General features: G+C 38.2%; 1 protein-coding gene across 1 annotated transcript; it reads left to right on the plus strand.

Moving 5' to 3' along the window:
* The first annotated feature begins 1045 nt into the window (after positions 1 to 1045).
* Positions 1046 to 17840, plus strand: ALB (albumin). Its single transcript, NM_001389214.1, is given in 15 exon segments — positions 1046 to 1154; positions 1972 to 2029; positions 3068 to 3200; positions 4781 to 4992; positions 5628 to 5760; positions 6338 to 6435; positions 7902 to 8031; positions 9215 to 9429; positions 10771 to 10903; positions 12117 to 12214; positions 13264 to 13402; positions 14003 to 14226; positions 15690 to 15822; positions 16432 to 16498; positions 17671 to 17840. Coding segments are annotated over 14 exon segments (1827 nt in total). The 5' UTR covers positions 1046 to 1075; the 3' UTR covers positions 16474 to 16498; positions 17671 to 17840.
* The last annotated feature ends 1277 nt before the right edge of the window (positions 17841 to 19117 follow it).

Raw genomic sequence — 19117 nt, forward strand, 5'->3', positions numbered from 1 at the left:
AGTGTGAAGCAGGGATGGAAAAAATAGGATACCTGTTGAAGGTTTAGGATTCTTCTACCTCTAGAGGTATAATCAAGGCTCAACCTGTCATATACATACATATTATATATATATATATATATAAAATGTATATATATGCAATTTTATATATATCTATAAAAATTTTTTTTAGTAGGCTTCATGCAATGTAGAGTCCAATGCAGAGCTTGAACTCACTCTGAAATAAAAATCTGAGCTAAGATCAAGAGTCGGATGCCATCCAGGTATTCCTATCCTATCTATAGTTTTATGACAAAGATTGTCATTACTGTCATTGTGTCCATTTTCTTCCCCATATCTCGTTAACTGAAAATTCCATGAGTTATGCCACATTGTACCTAAGCGTCCTACTGCAGGACCTGAATTGCACATGTGGGCCAGAGCTGGGGTGGGAGTGTAGAACTTTTGAACATCCATTTTCATTGTTACTGTTCCTGTGGCTTTTTCTCAGTTTTAATCTGAGGCAACATAAACTTTTTTTAGAACAGTTTTAGGAGAATGAAAAAGACATGGAAACCTTGTGTATGTGTGTGTGTGTGTGTGTGTGTGTGTGTGAATTTTTCATTATTTATTGTCAAAAGCATATTTGGAGTTAATAATAGATACAGTTCAAAGTTTAGCTCTTTTAGTGAGTCTTATTTCCAAGCTTTGTCATTGGTTTGGTTAGAATTTTGCAAATATTAAAAACTAAAAAGTTCAAATAGTAAATCATGGATAAAGAACATGGTAATGAATAATAGGGACAAATCGTTTAAACTCTTATGTAAAATTTGATAAGCTGTTTTACATAACTAATGAATTGACAAGGTCTTGTGGTAAAAACAGTTCCAGATGGCAAACATACGCAACGGATTTAGTCAAACAATTTTTTTTGGCAAGAATGATATGAATTTTGTAATCAGTTGGGAGCCAATGAAATACAAAGATGAGTCTGGTTAATAATCTACAATTATTGGTTAAAGAAGTATATTAGTGTGAATTTCCCTCTGTTCGTCCTACCTTTTCTCTTCTATCAACCCCACAAGCCTTTGGCACAATGAAGTGGGTAACTTTTATTTCCCTCTTCTTTCTCTTTAGCTCTGCTTATTCCAGGGGCTTGGTTCGACGAGAAGCATGTAAGAATTCTATTTTCCTATTGTTCAACTTTATTTTAGTTTCCTAGTAAAATAAATTTTTTTTTGTAAAAGAAATTTTTAGAAAACCCTGCATCTTTCCAGAATTGCTTTCCTTTAGCATTTATTTCTAGACAGTGATGATATTTTATATTTGTGACCCCTTTGAAAGTTATTATTTTTTAAGATCTGAGAGAGAGCATGAAGTGGTGGGGGCAGGGAGAGGGAGAAGCAGGGAGCCTGAGGAAGTTATCTTATTAATATATTTCCAACATCCTATGTGAAAAAAAAAATAGAATTATTTAGTAGCTGTAACTACCTTCTGTACATGAAGGAGCTTAGAGTGCCTTAAACTTCACAGAATATAGTTGATGTTAGAATTGATAGCTCCGTATTCCCAAAGGCTATTGCACTGTGATTTATGGGAAAAAAAAAACCCACAAACCTGTGTTGCTAATCTTGTAAATAGAACTTGTATTTATATTTTTCATTTCAGTCTGTCCTCTCAGCAGCTGTTAATAGACATTACAAGAGCATTAGATCTTATCCAAGTTTGAATATAAGGCTACAAATATTTAACGATTTTAATGATTTTTTGAAATCATATCATTCGTGATTGAATAACTTATCTGTTTTAATGCAGAATGAATACTTCATCATTCTAAGATTTTTCTGTCAGGATAAGAGGCCAATATTTTGGAGCAAACGAATACTTAAGTCATGTGGAGAGAAACACAAAAAGTAACATCATAACGAGGTCATTTTCTTCAGAATGTAACAAATCTGTTTTATTTTTATTTTTTTCTTTTTTCCTCTCCAGATAAGAGTGAGATTGCTCATCGGTACAATGATTTGGGAGAAGAACATTTCAGAGGCCTGTAAGTTAAGACAGTGAAAAGTCAAATTTGTTTTTTCTAATAGTGTTGGTTATCATTCTGAAGTTCTTATATTCCTCAGTCATCAGAGACCAGGTTCTAGAATCACACTATCCAATCAAAGTGTCTGCATTGATGGAAGTGCTCTATATCAATACTGTTCGATATGGTAGCCACTGGCCACACTACATGTGGCTATTGAATGCTTTAAATGTGTCAAGTGCAACTGAGGGTCAGAAATTAAAGTTGCATTTGATTTTGGGTTATTTGAATCTCTGTAGCCCCATGTGCCTACTGTAGCCCTGGAACTCCTATCCAACCTGCATGGTGGGAAAGACTTTAATACCTGATTCCTGTGGCAGCTCACTTAGTTCTTTTACCTAGCAAACAGATCTATGGCTTCTTGAGAGTATTTTAATATTTTTTAATCCACTATAAAATGAGAAATTTCTTTTTTAGAGGTCAATCTCATGCTACAGCCTGATGAAAAGAGAGGGATGTGTGTGTGTGTGGGGGGGGAGGTTGCTGTAAATAGTCAAAGGGCCTATGTAATGTCCCTGGTCATAATAATTAGATTTATTTAGAATACATTTCACTTCCCTGCTCTATGTTTGTGCATCTACTGACATGCGCACACATGTATTTATACATAGTGTAGATACTGTCCTCTGTCCAGAAAGCCAAATATGCCTGCTTAGCTTCTGATAACAGCTGATGTGAATAGACTTTCTGGCTAATAGTGAGGTCTGTAAAATACAGAACATATACAGACACACAGTTTGCTATCCAGCATAGCAAGCTCCTTTATTTTTTCTTGATTTTATTTATGTTCATGAGAGACACACAGAGAGAAGCAGAGACACAGGCAGAAGGAGAAAAAGGGTCCCTGTGGGGAGCCCGATGTGAAACTGGATCCCAGGACCCTGGGATCACGACCTGAGCCAAATGCAGATGGTCAACCACTGAGCCATCCAGGTACCCAGCAAGCTACTTTATATTAAAATTTCATCATGTTACATTTTTCTGTGTCCTTTGTTTCAGGGTGCTGGTTGCCTTTTCTCAGTATCTCCAGCAGTGTCCATTTGAGGATCATGTGAAACTAGCCAAGGAAGTGACTGAGTTTGCAAAAGCCTGTGCTGCTGAAGAGTCAGGGGCCAACTGTGACAAATCCCTTGTGAGTACATTCAATTTGGGGGATTATTTCTTCTTCTCATAAGTGATCCTGATTATTTCAAAGGGGAAAAAATCCCACTTAATATCCTCAATCACTGATTCATAAACAAGTCTCAAAAGCGAGCATTGCCATTGTTTCTTCTATGATAGAGATGCTCTAGCTAAATCCACAGTTTTCAAAGCCTTTTTTTTTTTTTTTATGAAGACCACACACAATGGTTGTAATGTATTTAAGTGGAAATTTTTTATTTGTGAAAGTCTCTTTTTAAAATCTGAGATTTGACTTCTTCTCCTGGAGGCTAACAGTGAAAGCATGGTTTTTTTTATCTTCCGGAGGCACTCGTAGGATTTCTGTGGTAATTTTGTTTATTAGTTAAAATAATAGTACAGATGTATAGTCTTCATTTTAGGGATAGTTGCATTTTCACATAGAATAAAAAATAAGGGCATTTACTCATTTTGAAGGACTTTGACGTTTTGGTATTTCCAGGGAGGTGTTCAATTCAAGGAGAGGTTTATGTTTCTCTCACCGCTCAACCTTTCTGGGGCAAGGCCAGTTTTTATGTATCCCAGAATTCTTTTCTCCTTTTATTTCTTTCTCTCTACGTATCTCTCCCTCAAGGTAGAATCAGTACTTTAACTCGATGTCTTTAACATAGAGTTACGGCTGTAAATATGAATTCTTAAAAATGTACTTATGGAAAATTAATAAATCCTGTCTTCAGCCATATATTTTCCCCTGAAGTTCCAGTTACTTTCATGATAAACGTTGATGGGGACAGAAAGAATACATCTAATGGAACACGTTTTGAGGCAAAAATGTTTCTAGAACAGAAGATCTATATTTCAACATAGCAATAAACAGTGAATTGTGTTACTCCTCAGTGTTTAAGCTTTATCTACTTAAGAACTGGACCTTTCGGAGAGGAGCAGATAAAGTGAGAAACTATCTGCGGCCTTTCTTCCTTGATGTGAATTCGCCTGCTGCATAGAGGACTATCTTCCTCTTATTTTTTTTATCTATCTATCATCTATCTATGTATGTATGTATGTATGTATCTATCTATTTATTTATCTATTTATTTATCTATCTATGTATCTATCTATCTATTCATCTATTTATTTATCTATCTATTTATCTATCTATCTATCTGATAACAGCTGATGTGAATAGACTTTCTGGCTAATAGTGAGGTCTATAAAATACAGAACTATTTATCTATCTATCTATCAATCATCTATTTATCTATCTATCTATCTATCATCTATCTATCTATCTATCTATCTATTTCTACTACTTTTCCCGGCCTGTGTGCAGCGCCAGCTAGAAGCAGAGGCGATGCTCCTTCCTTCTGGTTGCCCCGGGTGCACCTGCTCTTCCTAGTGGTGTGGTGGGCAATTCCTAGGAGGATCCCACGGATGGTCAGCTCAAGAGAAACTGTCCAAAGCTAAGGAAAAAAGGGGGACGTTTGCATGACTTCCTAACCAGGGTGCACCGATGCTTTGACTTCTCCATACCGTTCTTTGGGCCCAAGGAGCGCCCAGGGCCTGCGGGTGACCTGGCTGCTCCCTCCCGCCCAGCACACCCTGTTCGGGGACAAGCTGTGCACGGTGGCCTCCCTCCGGGACAAGTACGGGGACATGGCCGACTGCTGCGAGAAGCAGGAGCCCGACAGGAACGAGTGCTTCCTGGCGCACAAGGACGACAACCCGGGCTTCCCCCCGCTGGTGGCCCCCGAGCCCGACGCGCTGTGCGCCGCCTTCCAGGACAACGAGCAGCTGTTCCTGGGGAAGTAAGTCCGCGGGCCGCGCTCCCCCGGGCCTGGGCCCTCCGCTGCAGGGACCGGTGTCGGACCGAGATGCCCGAGGTGCTCGAGATGCCCGAGGTGCCCGAGATGCCCGAGGTGCCGGAGATGCCTGAGATGCTCGAGATGCCCGAGGTGCCCGAGGCGCTCGAGATGCCCGAGGTGCCCGAGATGCCCGAGGTGCCCGAGATGCTCGAGGTGCCTGAGGTACCCGAGATGCTCGAGATGCTCGAGGTGCCCGAGGTGCCCGAGATGCTCGAGGTGCCTGAGGTACCCGAGATGCTCGAGATGCTCGAGGTGCCCGAGGTGCCCGAGATGCTCGAGGTGCCCGAGGTGCCCGAGGCGCTCGAGATGCCCGAGGTGCCCGAGATGCCCGAGATGCTCGAGGTGCCCGAGATGCCCGAGATGCCCGAGGTGCTCGAGGTGCCCGAGGTGCCCGAGATGCCCGAGGTGCTCGAGGTGCCCGAGATGCCCGAGGTGCTCGAGGTGCCCGAGGTGCCCGAGATGCCCGAGATGCTCGAGGTGCCTGAGGTACCCGAGATGCTCGAGATGCTCGAGGTGCCCGAGGTGCCCGAGATGCTCGTAGGGCAGAATGACCGCCTGCTCTTCTTTTGGGAAACTAGGTACCTGTACGAAATTGCCAGAAGACATCCGTACTTCTACGCCCCAGAACTCCTGTACTATGCTCAACAGTATAAAGGAGTCTTTGCGGAGTGCTGCCAGGCCGCAGACAAGGCCGCCTGCCTGGGACCCAAGGTAGGCCGGGCGGGGGGGAGGGGGGGCCATCATCAGGCCCCACTCTCTGAGCATCTTAGGGCCGCATCCAGGGGATGGGCGTCTCCCTTACAAGCTTCTTTACACGGTGAACAAAGCCGCCCTCCCTCTCCGCTCACCCCAAGATCTTTCACCGTCTAAGGCCCCTGACCTCCTCCTGCCTCCTTCTCGGATTTGCCAACGTGAACCTGGCAGAGGAATGCATGTGTCTGAATATCTCACTTCTTTCATGGAGTCAGTCTCTCTAATGAAGCACAGAAACTGCTTATCTTTTCATGAGCCCATTTTATTGGGGAGGGAATTCAGACCGGAGACTCCAGCTGTACCCAGAAGGCTGGGTTTATCTGTTCATCCCATAAATATCCCGTACACACTGCCTTCTCATCTCTAGGGAGCTTATGACGTGAGGCTTGGTGCCCGACCGGTTGAGATGAATTCCATGAAAAACTAAGAAGTCACATCTGAAGTTTTGAAAGAGCATTTTGTGTAGAATTTTCCTTTTCTAATTTTTCCAAAATATTACTATCATTATTTTTTATTTATTTGTTTTTGTTTGCAGATTGAGGCTTTGAGGGAAAAAGTACTGCTTTCATCTGCCAAGGAGAGATTCAAGTGTGCCAGCCTCCAAAAATTCGGAGATAGAGCCTTTAAAGCCTGGTATTTCAAACTTAGTTTAAATCTTTATAAGGATGTAAATGGTTATGATCCAGTAGACAAAAATGTACATTTACGTGGCATTTTATATGGTGCTTTCCCATACATCTTTCTAGTCATTTAAAAGGTAGAAATTTAACAGTGGTGAAAATCAGAGCGTCAGTGAGAATTCCTCATTATTTTTTATTGTATTTTTTCTAAGTAGTCAAAGAATTTAGAGGGTGTCTTTTTTTTTTTTTTTTTTGTCCTTATAGGACAGGTATTTAAACTTCTATTTATTTAGAAAGACTAGAGACCTTATACTAATGATCCATTCATTTTATAAAGCAGTAGTCAGGGTCCTCTACCTAAATTTATCCCCCAAACAACACAATTATCTGAATATGTTTGTCCTTTCATGTTCTGATAATTAAATTTAGCCATCAAGGTTAGTTCTCAGTCTCTCACAGCTCTAGCTCTGTTGTCAATCTCTTCTATTTGTCTGGGCCTCTGTTTTTATATTAACTTAGCCGGTTTTAGGAACATCCTCCAATTCCTAAACCAAGAAAAATCCCCTCCCCCATGCCTCACTTGCTAGTCAACAATGAATTGACAGCAACAGGGTATAAAATGAAAATAATAGACATCTTGCAAGCACTCTAGAAACCATCATTTGAGCTATCTTTGCCTGCTATCCCTATACCCACACCACCAAGATCAGCTAATGAAATCAGTAAACAACCCCCGCCCCAACATGAAATGATATGCAGTTAAACAGGCTGGGATCGGTTTTGGGGGAGGAGGAAGCTTTTATCAGATTTAGGAGACACTGACATGATTTGGGAACGCATATGGATATTAACATGTTGTCAGAAAGCTTAGATACTGTGCTGGATCAATGGCTTAGTCCAAGCATGCTTCATCAAAACTCCCTCATTTTGTAGAAGTTACAAAATTTCTTTTCTCAGAGACTCTTAGATGTCAGAAAGATTGAGTTTAAAAAGATAACGGGAGTTTGCATGGCATATTCTAGTTTATAAAATGCTTACACATGGATTAGTTTAATTCTCACATCAGTCCTGCAATGTCACGGGCCGCTGGCATCGTGTAGAGGCTGAGGTTCACAGAGGCCAGGGAACTCGCCTAGTGTCCCAGCCAGATCTAGGAGCGGGGTCTGGACTCCAAACCTGGTGCCTCTCCCCATGTTGCCTCTTCTAGAATCCCTCTTTGATTTCTGCTTTTATGAATCGCTTGACTTCCATCCACCACATACACACTCACAATAGCTAGTTCTGCCCTAAGGAAACGCTTTGCCCTCAGATAACCATGTGGTACGGAACTAGCATTAACATAAGAACAAATAAATTGTACAAAGTTTATTGATATGCTATTTTGCCCTGAATTTTCTTGTTCTAAATAGGACTTTCCTAATGCTTTCACATAAAATATTGCACGTCAATAATGTTTTCACGGGCGAATTTTCTTTTTAGGTCAGTAGCTCGCCTGAGCCAGCGATTTCCCAAAGCTGACTTTGCAGAGATCTCCAAGGTGGTGACAGATCTTACCAAAGTCCACAAGGAATGCTGCCATGGTGACCTGCTGGAGTGTGCAGATGACAGGGTAAAAAATCCGCAGTATGCTCTTTGGTGACTTACATGCGTCAGTTGGGAGGGTGAATTTGCTTGGGATGATCCATCGCTGAAGCCAACAGTGGGTTGAGATTATTTCCTGTGCCTAATCTGCTCAATTCTTTCCCTGCCTTATGGACTTTTTTCTTTTCTTTTCTTTTTTAACCTGGCTATCTCACTCACTAAATGATCTGATAAACACATTCACTAATTTGTAACCATTTCAGTCCTATTCTGAGGCAAAGTCTTACACTGAAGTAGGACAGCTGATATAAAGGTAGATTTCTAAGAAGACTTCTTTTTTGGGGGGTGGGTGGAGTTCGAGAAGTTCTGCTATCTGAAGAGATCTTTGGAAATGATGTAGTTTTTCCCACTTTATATTCTCTCTTACTTAACTATCTGTGCTACCTATACAAATATGTTTAGCATGATATCACTTTTCTCCAAACTTAAAAATTTGACCAAATACCAGAATCTTAATCTCTCAGAATTCTTTCTGGAATACTAAGGCAAAGATTTTACATGTATGTGACTGTAAAATAGGACCTGTGACTATGGTCCTAATTTTTCAAAGATCTCTCACATTTTATTTCATTATTTGGTTTCAAAATGCCTGTACTTAATTTGAGGGGAATATTTGAAAAACACTACTGAGTTTTACTTTTTTTTAAATTTTTATTTATTTATGATAGTCACACAGAGAGAGAGAGAGGCAGAGACACAGGCAGAAGGAGAGGCAGAGACACAGGCAGAGGGAGAAGCAGGCTCCATGCACCGGGAGCCTGACGTGGGATTCGATCCCGGGTCTCCAGGATCGCGCCCTGGGCCAATGGCAGGCGCTAAACCGCTGCGCCACCCAGGGATCCCCTGAGTTTTAATTTAGAAACTTAAATGCCAAAAAAAAATTTTTAAATACCTTAACAGTTGAAATATAAAATTATTAATAGCCGAGATGGGCCCCTGTTACCGACCAGTCTCTTGTAAATGAGGGGAAATATTATATAGTAGTTCTATCTGAGTCTCTAGTCTTAGGAACATGGACTAAAAGTGTTCATAGGAGTCATGTTGGTGTGTGTATGGTCTTTGAATACAATAAACATGTTTTGCCAACATAATAAAGAGAAAGTGCAGAAATGTCGATTTACATTGAAAAATCTTTATCAACTTGCTTATAGGCGGATCTTGCCAAGTATATGTGTGAAAATCAAGATTCAATCTCCACTAAACTGAAGGAATGCTGTGATAAGCCTGTGTTGGAAAAATCCCAGTGTCTTGCTGAGGTGGAAAGAGATGAGTTACCTGGTGACCTGCCCTCATTAGCTGCTGATTTTGTTGAAGATAAGGAGGTTTGCAAAAACTATCAGGAGGCAAAGGATGTGTTCCTGGGCACGTAAGTGGATAAGGAATAATCCTTCCATAGCTTTTATGTGGTCTCAGGATTCAGGAAGATAAATAAACTGGGCTTTCTATAGGCATTGCTACAATTTCCATGTTGTCTACAGTATTTCTTTATCCTTCCCTCTCCTAGCTTTTAATTTTTTTGGGAAAAATTAATTAGCTTAGAAAAATTATTATAAACTGTGTATTATAATACACGCTTATGGCAAAAACTCAATCAGTAGAAAAGAGAATAGGGAAGAGAAGTAATAAAAATTTCTATCTTTATCCCTCACCCCATTCATTTTCTCCTTAGGGATATTTCTGGAAATATGTCTAGGAACATTCTGTGTATACATAAATTATATACATATTATTCATTTGTTCACTCAAAGAGTATTTCTTGAACTTACTACAATAGATATGTGTGAATATATGTCATGCATCCTTTTATCTCTGTGTTTATGTATCTGTCTCTCCATCTGCCATTTATTCGCCTATATAAGGAAGTATAAAAAGAAATGTGGAGTCTGCTACTAACTAGGTGCTTTATATTTGGTTGAACAGACTAGAAATACAGTAGCATGGCAGGATAGCATGAAATTAAGTGACAAAATAAATGAGTATATATAGTCAGTAAGTTTGATGATAAACTTCGCATTTTTATTGTCAGATTGTTTTTTTTTAATGATTTTATTTATTTATTCATGAGAGACAGAGAGATAAAGGCAGAGACACAGGTAGAGGGAGAAGCAGGCTCCATGCAAGGAGCCTGATGTGGGACTTGAACCTGGGAATCCAGGATCATGCCCTTATTGTTGGATTATAAGAGTGTAATGTGCACTACATATTTTACATAATCATGTACCCTTCAAGATTTCACTCATTCAGAGAGGAAAAAGAAAAATTTAAGAATATATCTCCATCAAAACCCTTTTGTGGTATAGTTCAAATTCTTAAAAATACACATAATAATAACAGGTGTCACTCATCAAACATTTACTATGTGCCAGACAATGTGTATTTGCATTGATTATGTCATGTGTTTCCCACAACCCATCTTATGAGATAGGTACTTGTTATTATCCACATTCTACAAAGAAGGCAACTAAGGCCATGATGGTTTTAATAAATTGCTTAAGGTGATATAGTAAAATAAGTGGCAGAGCCAGGATTGGAATGCAGGTAGCTTTCATTCTGAACTGCAGCCCCCTTAGCCACTAAACTTCCCTGCATGGGGTCTGGTCAAATTCAGACCTTTGTGATATGAGTTACTCTTGAGTTAGTTATGTGACCTTTCTTGTTGGTATCTAACTAAATCCAAGTAAAACTATTTCATTTTCATCTGAATCAGGTTTTTGTATGAATACGCAAGAAGGCATCCAGAGTACTCTGTCTCATTGCTTTTGAGACTCGCCAAGGAATATGAAGCCACACTAGAGAAATGCTGTGCCACCGATGATCCTCCTACATGCTATGCCAAAGTGGTAGGTTTCTCAAAGGGAAAAAGTGTCATCCTCTGGCTGATGATCCTTAATAATGAGAAAAACAAATAATCCAAGAATGTGAGTTGCTAAATAGTGCAATTTAGATCTTTTCTTGGAGTGGTTTCAGTTTTGTGCTCTTAAATATTACAGGAAAAGTAGCTTTAAATGGAATGGTTAATAAAACCTAGAGTAGTCTAGAAAGGAAAGATCTAAAGAGAACAGCCTCTAATTTCACAAAATTTTGACCATGCCTTTTTTTCATTTTTACACTCCTGAAGAACAAAATAAGATAAATTTAAGTGTTAAGAGGCTTAACTTAGATATAAAGTTAACCAGGATTCTAAGACTTACCAAATATCAAGAATTAGCATCTTAAGGATGATTGTGAAATCTATTCATTTAGAATATTTTCAGATTTTTTGGAAAAGGTTTAGAGATTGTTTTACAAGACTTTAAGTAAGGAGAGGAAATCTTGAGGATTTTTGCCATATTCAGCTATAGTTTAAGAGGATTTTAACATGTTTAAGATATTTAGCACTCCTGGCATATATAGTAAGTAGTTTCCAAACTTCAAAATCAAAGGAAAGTCATTCTTTCCTCTATCAAGAACCTACTATATACCAAACACCATACTGGAGCCAATGACTAAGGTAAACTCTCTTATCTCAGGTAGCTCAGAATCCAACTAGATAGATGGCTTAATAATGATGATATAGTCAGAGGCATCATTTGTTAAGCTTTTATTATCTGCCAGGCACCGTTTTAAATTCATTAGCTCAGGTGGTTTGTAGAACAATTCTTGAGGTGAATACCATCTTTATCCCAATTTAAAATTTTTTTCTTTTTCTCCTCTTTTGTATTTTTATTTCTTTTCCTCTTCTTCTTCTTCTTTTTAATCCCCATTTTAGCAGCAAGGGTTTTGAAGTCTGGAGATGAGGGGTGTAATTACACAATTAGAAAATGAGTTGGATGGTCTGGTTCTAACACCAGCAGTAACACTCCAGAGCCTGAGTATTCTTAATCTCTTATACTGTACGCCCTCCCTGAATAAAATAACAGTTTGAACATGTTTGATAGATTTGGCATCAAAGATCTAATTACATGACTTTGAGCAGAAAGGAGGAAGGATCTCATTCTGCCTAGAGGGGTGTAAAAAAACCCTGTGTTTGGTCCTCAGGCGGAATTCTATCAACACCATTCTTTTACCTTTCAGCTTGATGAATTTAAACCTCTTGTGGATGAGCCTCAGAATTTAGTCAAAACAAACTGTGAACTTTTTGAAAAACTTGGAGAGTATGGCTTCCAAAATGCGTAAGTATTTTTGTTTATCGGCTGATTTTTTTTCTTGATCAATTTGTTATTATTTAAGACCCAATATATATACCACTTATCATAGACATTTTATTCATGAAAATATAGTATATATTCCTAATCTCTCTCTATCAAGAAAGACTGGAGAGGGAGAGATAAAATGGTTAATGGAATGGAGAGGCCTATATTTGAGTGCAGTTTAAAAAATTGGCCTCTTGAGATTAGAAAGGGAAATAGCAAATCATGGAATATAGGAACCAAGGATGCCCCTTGAAGGTTAAGGAACAGCTTGTGGGCAAACAAAACATAGCAATGCTTTACAAAGGAGGCAGTGGTAGACTTTGAATAATAGTAGCTCAGAAGTAATATATAAGCTGATAGATGAATGTCCTGATCCACATAGAGCCTTATCTATGGAGGTAAAGATAAAAGACACATCATTCAGTAGATATTTACTGTTCAGTTTACATATGTTAGCATTCTTCTAACTATGGGTGCTGGGGATAAGAACAGAAAACCAGATATAGTATCTTCTCTTGAGTAGATTGTAGTCACACATGACTTTTGGTGGTGATTTGAACTCTTAATAAGTGATTATTATGTGCTAGATACTATGCCAGGTTGATCGCATACTTTAATTTAATGCTTGCACCATCCCTATTGAGTCAGATATAATTTTTTTCCATTTTATAGATGAGAAAACTTATACGTATCTTTCAAATTTAGCATGATATTGACATATATTAAGATGTCAGTAGGTTTTATTGAAAGAAAGAAACAATAAATAAATATACTAGTGTCATTGAGTTATGATAAAGTAAGTCACTTTCCTAAGATTGAATAGCACAGGTGGAAACAAAGATAAGCTTAACTAGTTACTCAGGACCAAGTCCTCCCACATACTACTCAACCAACCTGGAGACAGAGATAATTTTATGGACGGAAAGTCATTTTAGTTAATTTTACCTAAGCGTTCTCTGCTTGACTTACTATGTTAGAGAAAGACAGTTTCTTGCCTGGCTGAAAACACATGGACTATTTTGTTACAGGCTCTTAGTTCGTTACACCAAGAAAGCACCCCAAGTGTCAACTCCAACTCTCGTGGAGGTCTCAAGAAAACTAGGAAAAGTGGGCACCAAATGTTGTAAGAAACCTGAATCAGAGAGAATGTCCTGTGCTGATGACTTTGTGAGTCTTTTATGTATAATAAATTAATAATTAATTTTTGCCTTTAGAAATGGACAAAGCTAACTTTCAGAAACAGGGCTGAACTAACATGTATGTGCATGCACGTGTGTGTATTTGGTAGTGGCAGCCGGGACTTGGTCATCTATAGTATCCTGAACGAGGATTTGTATAAGATCCCCAAAATGATAAATTGACAAAAATTCCATGAATTTTCTATGTTTAATCCTAGCAGTTAAAACTTTCATATTCTTTAGGGTATTTTTAAAATACGTATCAGTGTAAGACTATTTCCTTCCTACTCTAATACATATCTTAAGACTCATGTCAAATTATTTTAATCAATTATTTTCTCAAGTGAATTATTCTTAAAATGTAGACATATTTAAGAGAAAATACTTTTAAAAGTCCCTCATTATTTGTAGTTCCAAAGTTAAGCAAATCACTTCCTCAAATCAACCTTAGATTAAACATTGCTAGTTAAAATATAACATACCTTTTAGTCCATTGGAAAGTAGGAGTTCATGGAAAACTTTTTTTTTTTTTTCATGGAAAACTTTTTAATGCTTCTTTTGAATTTCTACCCTCCTACCTGTTCTTTAGCTGTCCGTGGTCCTGAACCGGTTGTGTGTGTTGCACGAGAAGACCCCAGTGAGCGAGAGAGTTACCAAATGCTGCTCAGAGTCCTTGGTGAACAGACGACCATGCTTTTCTGGTCTGGAAGTCGATGAGACCTATGTTCCCAAAGAGTTTAATGCTGAAACATTCACTTTCCATGCAGATTTATGCACACTTCCTGAGGCTGAGAAACAAGTCAAGAAACAAACGTGAGTAATATTTCATTACTGCAAGCGTTTAGAGTCTTGAGAGTGAGAGTTGTAAATTGAAATGTGTAACTTTTTCTGAGGTAGAGATTATGTTCTTTAGAAAATAGTATTTATGTATTGGTCTTAGTAAGCTGATAAAAATGTCAAGAATAAAATGGATAGCGTTTTGTTTTCTTAGCAAAAAACCCTCTGTGGTATAATCTTGTCTACAAATCGTTCAGAATAATCATATGGATAAAAGCTACAGTGGAATAGTGTCTTAAGACAAGTTCATCAGAAAAAGATGAACAATTAACTGATGCGTTTGTGCAAATAACAAATTAGTTATTAGAAATCATGGAATTTATTTCTAGGCATGAATGGTTATTTTAAGTTTGTTCAATGGCAACCCACAGGCAAGGCAAATCCTCAACATATAACTTTTGAGAATTGGACTTGAGTGAAAAATATCTAGGAAAATGAGTTCTGAGGCTTGAAACCCTATTGCCGTCACAGGAGTTGGAAATGCATGAAATTTAGCACCATAAAGTTGTTAACTTGGAGCATATTAGTAAATGTTTATAGTGTTATCTTGGGGGTTCTAATCATGGCCATAGACTTATGGGTAATATTGCAAAACCCCCAACCTCTCTCTAGCACTGTTATCCTTGTGGATGTCCATAAAAGAGAACCACTACCAGCTTCCGTCAGTTTGGATAGTTTTATTATCTGTGGCCTCTCCCATATTAACTGATTGGGGTAAATTTTGCAGACCAAATATAAAGACTCTCAGATTATAAACTTTTAAGATGGAGTCCAACAGGATAATTAAGTTTTTAAGGATCAGTTTTAGCTCCTAAATCACAAGAAAATTCCGTTCAATATGGTATAACTGCTTTTTTTCTATTTAATATCGTATAACTACTAAGATCTGAATAATGTATAAATTCAATGACATCCTTTCCAGAGACTTACTGAAAAGAGATCTATTGATTTATTGATACTACAGATGTTGAGCAATTTACATTGATTATCTCTTTTGATCCTTCCACCAACTCTGGGAGGGTGGACTTTATTCTCATTATGCAAGCGAGACTATTAAAGCTTAGAGTGGTAAGCCTGGGCCTCAAGCTCAGAGTTGCCAGGCTCCACGACTTATAATCTTAAACAATAATGCAACTGTCTTTACCATCTCTATTTTTCTTTCTCCCTTTTTAGAAAATTGAAGTGTAATTGACACACAAGGTTACATTAGCTTCAGGTGTACAACACAGTGATTTGACAAGTCTGTACATTATACTGTGCTCACCACAAGTATAGCGACCATCCTTCACCATACAACACTATTACAGTATCATTGACCATATTCCCTCTGCTGTGCCTTTTAATCCTACGATTTACTCATTCCATTGCTTTCTATACGTAGGCAAACTTTTTTTTCCTGATTTTTGCTGTTGTTTTGTTTTCTTTTCATTCTAATGCAGTGCACTTGTTGAACTGCTGAAACACAAGCCCAAGGCAACAGATGAACAACTGAAAACTGTTATGGGAGATTTTGGAGCCTTTGTAGAGAAGTGCTGCGCAGCTGAAAATAAAGAGGGCTGCTTTTCTGAAGAGGTACTGGAGTTTCTTCATTGCGACATGACTAATTTCCTTTCTTGTTGCATTTGATCTGACCAGGACTTAGGGTTTTATATATCTGAAGGACACTGTATATTCAAGACCAGAATCTTATTCCACATACAATTATCTGACAAAATTACTTCAATAGTTCTCATTTTTTATCTCCTGCTGCACTGGAGCATATTAGTAAACATTTATAGTGTTTGTTCTGTTTCCAAAGTTGTGATGTTTATAAATACAGATAGAAATATTTGTAAGGCTCAAGTTTTTGAGCCGATACATTAATTTATTTAAACATATTTTTGAGAAAATGCTGGTTTGTGATTTGGTTGAATTTGAGTTTGATTTTCTAGGTTAATGGGGGAACTTTATATTTAAATGTCTGAATCATTTACTATTCCCCCTATGACTTGAGGGTAATGTTTTTATTCCTTTGGGAACAATGGATGCCAGTAACGCTCCTTGTAGAGATTCTACTACCAAAGTGGAATTAAAGAATGTGATTCGTGTAAAATTAGTTTGTAATTACAGATGGCTATATAATTTTTTATCCTAATAGTGATGCTAATATTTTTCCTTAATCTGTCATCTCTCTGTACTCAGGGTCCAAAACTCGTTGCTGCTGCTCAAGCTGCCTTAGTCTGAAAGAACACAATAACAAACATCTCAGGTAACTATACTTTGGATTTTGGTTTTTAAAAAGTAATTATAATAGTCACTATTAAAATAGCAAAGATTGACCAATCATTTACCAAGAGCCATATAGACCAGTGCCAGTCACCGTTCTAAGACTTTTATATGTATTAACTTATTTAATTCTCAAAATAGTAGCCTGAATTGAGTGCCATTAGTTTTCCCATTTTTCAGATGAGAAAGTGAAGGCACAGATAGACATAGGTTCCATAATTTACCCAAGGACCATCCAGCTCATGAGGGGTGGAGCCCCAATTCAAAATTCAGACCGATGCTTGAGAGTTAACCAGTTTCCTATTCTGACCTAATGTGACACAGTAGATAGAATCATTCAACTGAGCAATGGTTTAACAGTGGGGTATTTAGATAGTAGGCTGGACCATATGAAAGTTTTAAGGTAAAAAACAGTTTAATAGCAATAATTTCACACGGTTCAATCTAACAGCCCGGTAACAAAGTAATTTTATTGGAGAATGTGATAGATCTACCTTATGTAAATTTGTACTTTATAGTGAGTAACTTGCTACTAAGCCCACTTTAAAAGTTAAATGCTTGAACATAAACATATTCATCCATTTTGGTTGTAATATTCTGGGGGAAATTAAAAAAATAGTATCAACTTTCTTTTTAAAAACAAATTGTCCAACTATTTTCTAGCATGAATTATTTTCTGTCCCCACTACTAGGTTTTCACTTACTCTTTGCCCACCTGATAATACCTATATATTGTGCATTCAAGGGAGGAAGCAACTTTGTATCTTTGTACATTCAATCTTCTTAAAATGTGATTTGTTTTCATCCTAAATGGCAAGATTTTCTTCGGAAAGTTCTAACTTTGAGAAGACACTTGTTTTGTTGGTAATTAATTTAGATAAGAAGTAGGTATTAAGTAAGTGATGATGACAAGCTTGGGATTTTGAAGCCTGAAGAACTGATGACATCAGAGACAAAGAGAGGACTTTACAATACTTATTGGTGTGTCCTCTGCCCCAGCCCAATAGAAGAATTCAGAGTCTAGGACAGGCTGAATGATTTTCTTTTGTGGAAATTGCAGGAAGACAATCTAAGCAATTCAACATTGATTTGAATAGATTTCAAAGCTCAGACCATTTTACAAACAATACTTACATTTGTCTTTTTGTCTTTTAGCCTTCCCTGAGAATAAGAGAAAAAAAGAGAAATGAAGACCTAGAGCTTATTCATCTGTTTTTCTTTTCTGTTGGTGTAAAACCAACCCTCTATCTTAAGAACACAAATTCTTTTAAACATTTTGCCTCTTTTCTCTGTGCTGCAATTAATAAAAAATGAAAAGAATCTAACATTATTGTCCAGGAGTGTTATTTTTCACAGATGTATTGCCATCCTGAAAATTGTGTAGGATCTGTGAATATCCCACTGTTCTCTCTTTTCCCACTTCAGTCTAGTTCTTTAGGGGCTAACTGATGAAAAGAAACATTAATAATCTTCTGAGTTATGGATCATAAACATTCAAATAAATATTTTAACATTATGATAACTCTGAATAAAAGAATGAAAACTGGTATAGGCTTTTCCTTACTACCAGGACTAGGGTATGTGACGGACAAAGAGGATAGAGATGATTGTAAGAGTGGTTAATTGAACTGGAAAAAAAAAAACTGAGCCTCAAAAAAAAGGTAAGGCAGTTTAGGATGACAATACATGAACAGGTGTAAGAAGTTTAAGTTCACCACCTGTTTGGAGGAGCATTGTTGGAGGGGGGATCAAAAGATCTGAACACGGATGCAATAGAAGAGTGAGAAAGACATATAGGACTGAGAGAGTGCAAGAGTTGAAAGGTGAAATGTAAGAATTGAGATGTTACACTCAAAATTGAGCCTCTTGTCCCTGTTCCCAGAGGTAACCACTGATATAAGACAGTTATCTATGAATTTACAAGCATAAAGTCATTTATAACCTTTTTAGGTTGTGTACTTTAGAATTTTTTATAGAATAGGTCTCATATGTACCTGCCATCCGCAATTTATCTTTTCCCTAATGATGTTTTATAGTTTCATTTTAAGCATGATGCTTGCAAAAGACTTTTGTACCAAGTTTAGAAAGTCTCCTTTCATTTCTGGAATGTTGCATCCCACAGCCTCCTCCCCTCCATCCCTCTATCTCCACCCATTTCCACACACCACCTACTTTGGCCTCACCACTGACTATATCAAATACTTTTCCACATTGGATGCAATCATCACAAAGTTGAGAGAGATCCTAGAAGGGGAAAAGTGGAGATGGTAGGCACTGGCTCATCAAAGACCCTGGAGACAGATCTAGAAAATTTTGAATAAGATGTTTTCACAGAACTGGGCCCACACAGGATCAGGTCTGGGTGCCCTACCTGGATGGCATTGTCACTTGGTCAGTGAAGGAGGACTTAAAACTTTTGAAGGAAGAAGCCCCAAAACACAGAACTCCCAGAGTTCAGCTTCCCTGCTTCCTAAGGGGTAAGATTCCCCTGGGGAGCTCAGACATTTGAGGCTGAGTGGTTCAGGAGCCCGAGGCCTGCTCTACTTCTGACAGGGCAGCCTAGTAAGCGCATTATTCTGGCTGGATGGCGGTTGCAGTGTGC

This window comes from Canis lupus, chromosome 13, assembly GCF_011100685.1.
Source record: "Canis lupus familiaris isolate Mischka breed German Shepherd chromosome 13, alternate assembly UU_Cfam_GSD_1.0, whole genome shotgun sequence".
Taxonomy (NCBI): domain Eukaryota; kingdom Metazoa; phylum Chordata; class Mammalia; order Carnivora; family Canidae; genus Canis; species Canis lupus.